Consider the following 9,369-nt stretch of genomic DNA (forward strand, 5'->3'; position numbering starts at 1 on the left):
TGACTTTTGACTTAAGGTCATTCCAGCAAGTTCAATTCACTGGCAGAAAAAGTGTAAAATTCATGTCTGGTTTATAACTTTCTAATGGAGAAACATTGGTTGTTTCTACTTCATACAAAGATTGCTTATGACCTGAGGGTTTGTCAAAATCTTGACCCAAGGTCATTTGATCAAGTACAAGGTCACTTTTAGAACAAGAGGCCCAAGGGCCTTGAATCGCTCTTCTGATAAACTGTACAACCTATCACTTCTATTTGAAGCCTCTAAGTATCCTGTATACATGTATTTAGATAAAGCCTTGAAATTCCAAAGGTAGGTCATCATGACCTACAATTTAGATGAAACACTCTGAGAACCCTAGATGATTCTAAGCCAATTAGTACTTGAGAGTAGGTCATGGTGACCCTACTTATCACTTGTCATTCTTTTAAGACCCAAGATGCATCAACTAAGTTTGATGATTCTAAGCCAATTAATACCTAAAATATTTTTAAAATTATAACCATAAATTTCAAAAGTAGGTCACAGTGACCTACTTTTCAGATGACATACTTTGAGGACCCAAGATGCATCAACTGACAAAGTTTGATGATTCTAAGCCAGTAAGTACCTGATATATTTAAATAAAGACAAAAAATTTCAAAAGTAGGTCACAGTGACCTACATTTCAGTCAACTTACTCCGGGGACCGAAGATGCATCAACTGACAAAGTTTGATGATTCTAAGCAAATTAGTACTCGAAATATTTCATTATAGCCATATAAATTGAAAAGTAGGTCACGGTGACCTACTTTTCAGAAGACGTACTCCGAGGACCCAAGATACATCAACTGACAAAGGTTGATGATTCTAAGCCAAATAGTACCTGAAAATATTAAATACAGCCATAAAATTTCAAAAGTAGGTCACAATGACCTACTTTTCAGTTGTCATACTCCGAAGACCCAAGATGCATCAACTGACATAGTTTGATGATTCTAAGCCAATTAGTACCTGAAATATTTAATTATAGTCCTATAAATTGAAAAGTAGGTCACAGTGACCTACTTTTCAGTTGACCTGCTCTGAGGACCCAAGATACATCAACTGACAAATTTTGATGATTCTAAGCAAAATGATACTCTAAATATTTAGATATAGCCATAAAATTTCAAAAGTAGGTCATGGTGACCTACTTTTCAGTTGACATTTTTCGAGGACCCAAGGTGCATCAACTTACAAAGTTTTATAATCATAGGTCTTAAAATGTTCAAATTATGCCTCTAAAATGCTTTGAAATCGAATGCCTGCAGAGTTAAAAAAGTAGGTCACTGTGACCTACTTTTTAAGAAAAATGTTTTATGGCCCCAAGATGCATCATCTTACAAGATTTAATGATTCTAAACCTCTCAGTATTCAAATTAATGACCTTAATTGTTTTGAAAAAGATTAGACAAAAAATTCAAAAAGTAGGTTAAGGTGACCTACTTTTTAATTGACGTACTCTGAGGACCCAAGATGCATCAACTGACAAAGTTTGATGATCATAGGCCTTAAATTGTTCAAAATATGCTTCTAAATCATTTTGAAAAAGAATGGATGTAAAATTTAAAAAGTAGGTCACTGTGACCTACTTTTGAGTCAACATGATATGAGGTCCTTAGATGGATCAACTGACAAGATTTGATGATCCTAGTCCTTATAGTAAGCACAATATCGACATTTTAATAAAATGTAATATTTGGTCAACTTTGAAGTGACCTTGAGACCACACTCTTTGCCCCAGGGTAATGCCTTGAATAATTTTTAATCTACAACATATCCTCATCCTTTTGGGTAAGTTTGGTGATAATCTGCCCAGTGGTTATTGAGAAGCAGATTTTTTTAGCAACCAGTACTTTTGTTTCTATTTTCCTAATTATCTCCCCTTTTTTAAGGGTCACAACCCTAGTTTTAGTATAAATGGGAGCCCTTGGGCCTAGGATACCCTTTGACAAATTTGACAATAATTGGCAAAGGGGTTCTTGAGTTATGGCCCATATTCTAAAAATTTACGCACACCACACAAATGGCCATTGCATTAGCTCTTTGAGCCTTTGGCTCAGAAGAGCTAAAAATGTATAATTCATTTCCTGACCACATCTTGTTATGGAGAAGCATTGGAGATCATATTTGACACAAAGATTGCTTATGATGTCAGGATGTGATTTGAAATTGATCCAAGGTCAGTTTGGCAAGTTCAAAGTCACTGCCAAGAAAAGTGTGAAATTCATGTCTGGCTCATGTCTATCCAATTTAAAAACACTGGAAGTTCATTCTTCATAAAAGTATTACATGTACTTTTGGCTTTAAGGTGTGTCATGTCTTGGGCAGAGGTCATTCCAGAAAGTTCAAAGGTCACTTTTAGAGTCAACTACTCCTGATCTTTACACAGTTTACAAGTACATGGAGTCTTCTAAGCCCAACAGAATTCTTATGCTTTTGTATTGATGTACTTTTAGCAACTTAATTCTTGTACTCTACCTAAACACAGAAAGACAAATAGGTGAATCATTTATTGAGCTTTATTTCATATGAGTCATGCACATAATGGTCATCTAAACAGAAATGTACAGTTGAACTTCACATCTTGAACTTCGACATCTCAAATACTAGGGCAGGGATATGATGAAGTAAATTAAAAATCCCTAACACTTTTTCTTTATGTATTTAACCACAATATCTTAAAATCTGATATCTCGAAGTCTTGGTTCCCATTGAGTTCAATATAATGAGGTTTGACTGTATATACATATATTTTCTATTTGGGATCATGCAAGAGTTTCAATTAGGATTTCATACTCATGTTTTACTTCCTGATTTACTTAATGGTTCAGTGAAATACCTGATGGCACCTGAAACATACTTATATTGAACTTCTCCTAAAACATGACCTCTCACAGTCAGATTGTAGAAGAAACATGTTCTAAGAAGACAATTTGTTATAGAAATATCTCTAACCAGAATCAATACGGTGATAAATAAATAATCTATATCATTAGAATGTATTTATAAAAAAAAAATTAAAAATTATAATATACCTTCTTCCTAGGCCACATATTGTTTACAAATTAAAAAACATGTATGTGGGTATTTTTTTTTTGTACAAGAATACTTCATAGGATGAAAACAGTGCTTTGTCAAATATTCACAGAAATCATCTCAGTGACACTGTTTTGTCCTTTATTGCTTGTACTCTTGACTACACTTGAAACAGTTGGCAGACCTTGGTTGGTAATTTTGCAGTCTCTATTGACACGCGTGAATCATCTGACGAACTTTTCTGTCAAACTTTTTCCTTCGATTTCTTCTTTTTCTTCTTCTCCGATTTCTGAATAAAAATTGCAGATTCACATTAGGAGGGTAGATTATAAAGTGTTTGCAGTTTATGTAGTGAAATATCAACTACATATTTTTTAAGCAATAATTAGTCAATGTAACCTGTAATATATGCAATTTCCCAGGTATTACTTTCCTTATTCTGCTGACATATGCTTTTGATTTATACATGTACATTGCATGTTATCTTGATCAATGAAAATGGATAGTCCAATCAATCCATCTCAAAAACACCATAATCCTAAACAAGTTGCAATAAAAATTATATCACTCAGTTCAATTTTGCTGTAATTGATATACATATATCAAAACTCTGGAAAAATATACAGCTGGACTTTGGTATTTCAAACACTGATATCTCGAATACCATGGATATGTCGAAGTGGTTAGGAAGTCCCAAGCACTTTTTCTTTAAGTATTTTACCCTCAATATCTCGAACCCTCGGATATCTCAAAAAAAATTTCTCAGTCTCATTGAGTTTGAGACAAAGAGGTTTGACTGTATTTGTCCAAACATAATTTTACCAGAATTACATGAAAAAGGATGACAATTCACTCTTTTATATCTTGTTTCTTGATACTTAATTTATCAAGATTAAAAAAAAAAATCTCAGACTGTGGTGGTGGTGGTTGGGGCATTGGGGGTGGGGGTACTCCATCCATATGTCAGGTGCCTATGTCCATTGCAACCCTCTCCTAGCCTGATTCGATGACTTGAACAACTTTGAATCTACACTACAGAAAGACACTAGCATATCAGTATGACTTATTGTTTGTCTGCTCTTTTTTTTGATGCTTTATGAAGAGTTTGGTTTAAATTGGCTTAAAAAGCTCACTTTAGCCTTTGGCTCAGGTGAGCTAAAAATAATAACTTCTAAACATTTAGTATAATCCAGTACCTTGTGTGTTACAGGAAGTGAATCCTCCGCAATCATTTCCACATCCTCTCCATCCAATTCTCCGAGTCTATCTGCTGCCTTATCTTTCCTGTCCAGGCTCTCCTCTGCAGGCACTGATTCATCTTCATCTGGGAATGTTTTCCTCTGAGATTTTTTCTTGGTCATTTTTGTCTTTTTTGTAACTTCTTCGCTGAAAAATAAACAAAGTGTGAAACACAATGTTCCTGTTGCCCTGACATTGGCCAATGTTTTATATTGCCATATTTTCCCTACATCCATTTGATCCACCACAAAAAAAATAAATGCACTTAATCTCTGTCTCTTTGTAAACATAAATAAAATCTGTCTTTGTAAAGATATTTAGTTAATTTTAAAAGCTATGATGAATTCTTTGACAGGGACAGATAGACAGACTCAAGTTGCAAATGCACTCTTCATAAAACTTTGGGCATAAAAAAAAGTTACCATGGATACAAATTGATTTGATATAGTCCATAATTTGCATACTTTTTACTGACAGAAAAAGATACCTGGCCTACAACGAGTATTTCTTCTTTACTAAAGTTATACTGTTTCTGAGAATTGCCAAATCTAAATCCTCAGAGCTCACTAGGAAAACATAAATCTAATTAATTAGAAATGCACTTTGGCTATGTTGAGAGACCTAAATATCAAAACAAGAATGAGTGAGTGAAGAAAACACCTTTTACAGATGTTTTACAGAAAAAACAATGAGGTAGGATTGGGATTAGAAATAATGGGTTACATGTGACACCAAAGTGTGGCCATTCAGCAGGTTTCATCTATTCTTTGAAATGGTGTCACACAAGGGTAGTTCAGCAGATCTGTTGAAAATGAATATTGATGAAATCTTTATTAATGAATATGTTTGTTTTATGCATGTTTTTCAATAAAAATGTAGAAACTACTGGTATTAATAATAATATTCTTGTCTGACCTCTGATTTCTACCTATGACATTTTCACCTTGACAATGAACAAATTTGAAGTCACTTTTTCATATACAGATATTCATTTGATCATGGATGAAAATAAACTTTTTTTTAATTCAAGCTTTCATAAATGATTCTTTTGTGTGTGTGTATGCAAGGGGTGGGGGTGGGGTGGGGGGGGGGGTGTCTTGGAATCTTTGATACTTGTGAAAATTCAAGCAATTTTCTTTTCAATATCTGTAGCTATATAAACAATGAAACAAAAAAGTAAGTATTGGTACCTCCATAAAACTCCATGCATGGATAGAATTCTGTTGTTGACATAAATTCTTTCCACTTTGAAGTCCACTTCATTTCCCTCTCTCAGTTGCTCTGCATTTGACTCGGATTTCTTGATTGATACATTAAAGATACCATACACCAAAAGGCTGACATGATTTTTGAATACTCTGTGTACAACACCCTTCAATGAAGCCCCTACTTCTGGCCTACATATAAAAGCATAACAAATTATGATGCAAGAAGGATTCTTTCTATGTTTTATCAAGTAATATATTGTCATAAACAAACACAAAAAAAAAATCATAGGGACCAATCCTTTAAGAAAGTTTCATCCTGTTTGTAATGAAACTCAGCCAATGCCTCACACACCCTCATAGGTCATCAACATGTGGAGCTCTAGAGAAAATTTAATTTCCTAGAATATACACTGACGTAAACTTTACTACTACTAAGTTATATAAGTCGCCCACGTGGCGCAGTGGCAGTGCGTCTGTTCTAGAGTTGATCCTTACGTCATGGGTTCAAATTCCACTGTGGCACCTTTGGATGAGACCGTATAAACCGAGGTCCCGTGTCGCAGTAGGTGTTGGCACGAAAGAGATCCCTCACTGCTCAATGGCCCTGAGTACCAAGCATTGGTCAAAATTTGCAGCTCTCCACCGGCAAGTGGTGGCATCTCCATATGAGTGAAAAATTCTCGAGAAGGACATTAAACAACAAACAAACTAAGATTACGTCCCCTTACTTTATCCATATATTTGTCATACCAGAGTTCATATAACCATTTAATTTTACAAGGAATTGTTAAGAAAGCTGACAAGAACCCCCCAAAACTTCCCTATATATCAGTGAAATGACTGTGATTGCACAAAAAGAGTTTTACTGTAGTAAAATATTGCATATTTGGAAGCAAGGATTAAAAACAATGGTGGGTCAGAAAGCAGTGAGGCTATTATTGAATATCTATACGATAAAAATTGTTACAAAAATGCATACTGCACAAATATTTATGATGAGTTTTAGTGATAAAAAGTACCTACTTGAATACAATAAAATCAGCAACAATGTCAAAGTGGATGTAGGGATCAACAATAAGTCCCATAGCTTGTTGTATTTTAATATTGTTATATGCAATCAAAGCACCACCAAACCTAGAAAACAAAAGTATAATGATACAACATTTACATTCACTGTGTTTTTCTTCTTAACCAACTATGAAATTGATTTGGATGCCATTTTCGTGTATACTAATGTGTAGAAACTTGTGTTAAAGTGATGTCAAAATGAGGCTACAGAGACTTTAATAAAAATATAATGATATAGGACAGCAAGAAATTCAAACATTGAGTATATTTTTGGTGCTTTTAAACATGTAAAATGTAAATACAAGGAATGTTTTTTAGTTAGACATAGGCATATTTTTCATTAAGGGCTAGTGCCTTCATGAAATATGCCTAAGTGAATAAGTCTGTGTGATTTACACACCAATATAACTCACACAAAACCTAAAAACATTCCTTAGTTAGATCTCTGGTTTTGGTTCTAATATGATTTTGTTGTTGCAGTGCATTATTATCAAATTTTAATTTACTTAATTACATGTATTTTTAATAACATTTTTTGTAACTCAGCTTAAAATCAATGATGATAATGTTTTGTCAACCAATTGAGATATATACAGAGAACCTTGACTTTGACATAGAGAGGGTAGCTATATGCAATGCCTGTTGAACTTTAACCTATTGTAAGATATGGATAGTCTAGTTTTAAGCAGAGCAAATTGATTTTTTTTAAATATATTTTTTTATACACTTGGAGAGTGTAATTCTAGACAGAGTCTGTTGAACTGTTGTTGAGATATGGATAATCAAGTTTTAAGCAGAGCAAATTGATTTTTCTTTTACATTTGGAGAGTGTAATTCTAGGCAGAGTTGTTTAACTTTGACCTATGAAGAGGGTATTTAGATATTAATTTTCTTGTTAAACTTTGGCCAATGGAGAGTTCAATTATCAACTGAGCTTTGTCCTTTGAAAAATGAGGCAACAGGTAATGCCTATCAAACTATGACATATGGAGATGCTCTTAAAATATTTTCCTCCTGAACTCTGGCCAATTAATAGAGTAGTTACAGGCAATGTCAGTTGAACATTGCCTTTGAAGAATTGTTACATGTACATAGGCAATGCTGGATGAACTTTGACCTATGGTGAATACTGAATAAACAAATTTGCTGAACTTTGAATTATGGATAAAGTAGTTATAGACATAGGCACTCCTCAGCTTAATTGTTAAAAAATATATATCTACTGTACTATAAACATAACTGTTTATAGTATAGTATATATATATATTTTAACAATTAAGCTGGGAAGTGCCTATGGTTATAGAGTGTCAGTTGAACTTTGACATCTGGAGATTAGAAATTTCCATTCTTAGGCTTTATTTCCTGCTTGTTGATGGAAATTCATTGCCTGTGACCTAATGATGAGTGCGTCGATTTACCTAAATGGACCCAAATGGAAATCAAATGGACCCAAATGGAATATTAAACATATATTATTGTATTCTCAAGTAGTTACTTATTTAAAATGATGAAAATAATGAACTTGCAAATGGAGAATATTAATTATTCATTTCTAATATTGTATTTTAAAAAACGAATTAATCTTTACATCTATTTGTAATAACTTTTGCATATCATTGAATACAAAATTGAAGTATTTCATTTTAAAGTTTATATAGTATTCATGGCAGGAGGAATGGGGGGTGGGGGTTACGGGGCCTGTGTCCCCCCCCCCCCCCAATAATTTTGCTGATCTAAAGAATACTAAAGAAAATTAATTCGTATTTTTAAAATATAATTTTAGAAATGAATACTAAATATTCTCCACTTGTAAGTTCATTATTTTCATTTTAAATAAGTAACAACTTGATAATACAATAATAAATATTTGTATTTGTATATTTAATATTCCATTCGGTTTCCATTTGGGTCCATTTGATTTCCATTTGGGTCCATTTTGATTTCCATTTGGGTTCCATTTGTGTCCATTTGGGTCCATTTGGGTAAATCGACGTGCCGCCTAATGATTGACTTAACATCAAGGATTGAAACTTACTTATCTGACACCAAATTTCTTTCTGATTTCAAAGCCTCCTCGATTCCTTTTCTGGTATTTCCAAGAAACCGAGGGTGGAAAATGATACGCTTGCACTCATTTATCTTGACAAATTGCGAATATTCTTGTGTTTCCATTATTTCTTCTGCCTCTTTGAATTTGATGATATTGTAATTCATTTTGCTGTGGATACATTCAAGACAAAGCGGGACATCAATGTGTGAATCACACCATAGATATTTCTTTATGTCGAAGAAGTCTGTCACTAATATTAGCACAGCTAACCGACACTAACATCAACATGTGGTGTAGAAACAAAATCAAACAGGAAGCAGCCAAGGGTCGCTAAATATTGAACAAAGACGGTCAAAATATTTATTTCCGACTACATATATTTTTTGTGTCGCCTGCAGAACAGAGCGACTTAGGATCACTCTATCCGGAGTCTCTCTGTCTGTCACACTTTATATCTCAAGAACCGTAAGAAAATATTAAAACGGCGCCTCATATTATTTCTGCCCCCCCCCCCCCATGCAAAATAAATACAAATACAAATACAAATATTTTATTGACAAAAACACAATAATTATTACAGTAATTGGTAAAGCCCATACAGAACATATTAATAAGCATAATAATACAGTAGAACACAACTGGAATACAAACAATCGGTGTAGCAAATAATGTAGTGTACTCATCCGATACTAAATAATTCATAACAATGTAGTTACTCATTTATAGCTAAAACATTTTTTCTA

General features: G+C 33.6%; 1 protein-coding gene across 1 annotated transcript; it reads right to left on the reverse strand.

Moving 5' to 3' along the window:
- Positions 1-3,066: 3,066 nt before the first annotated feature.
- On the reverse strand, positions 3,067-8,891 carry LOC133191501 (DNA-directed RNA polymerase I subunit RPA43-like). Its single transcript, XM_061327254.1, has 5 exons — positions 8,612-8,891; positions 6,532-6,642; positions 5,491-5,697; positions 4,258-4,447; positions 3,067-3,350 (listed from the first exon to the last, which is right to left on the reverse strand). Exons 1-5 carry the CDS (start codon positions 8,788-8,790, stop codon positions 3,306-3,308), a joined length of 732 nt encoding a protein of 243 aa, XP_061183238.1. The 5' UTR covers positions 8,791-8,891; the 3' UTR covers positions 3,067-3,305.
- Positions 8,892-9,369: the final 478 nt, after the last annotated feature.

This window comes from Saccostrea echinata, unplaced genomic scaffold (assembly GCF_033153115.1).
Source record: "Saccostrea echinata isolate AGI-Se365-2 ecotype Australia unplaced genomic scaffold, CSIRO_AGI_Sech_v1 ptg000023l, whole genome shotgun sequence".
Classification (NCBI taxonomy): domain Eukaryota; kingdom Metazoa; phylum Mollusca; class Bivalvia; order Ostreida; family Ostreidae; genus Saccostrea; species Saccostrea echinata.

Coding starts and splice junctions, on each gene's coding strand:
- LOC133191501 (XM_061327254.1), bottom strand. CDS start 8,790: ATGAATTACAATATCATCAAATTCAAAGAGGCAGAAGAAATAATGGAA. Junction 6,643..8,611: donor AGAAATTTGGTGTCAGATAA/GTAAGTTTCAAT, acceptor TTTGTTTTCTAG/GTTTGGTGGTGCTTTGATTG. Junction 5,698..6,531: donor GCTGATTTTATTGTATTCAA/GTAGGTACTTTT, acceptor TTTTATATGTAG/GCCAGAAGTAGGGGCTTCAT.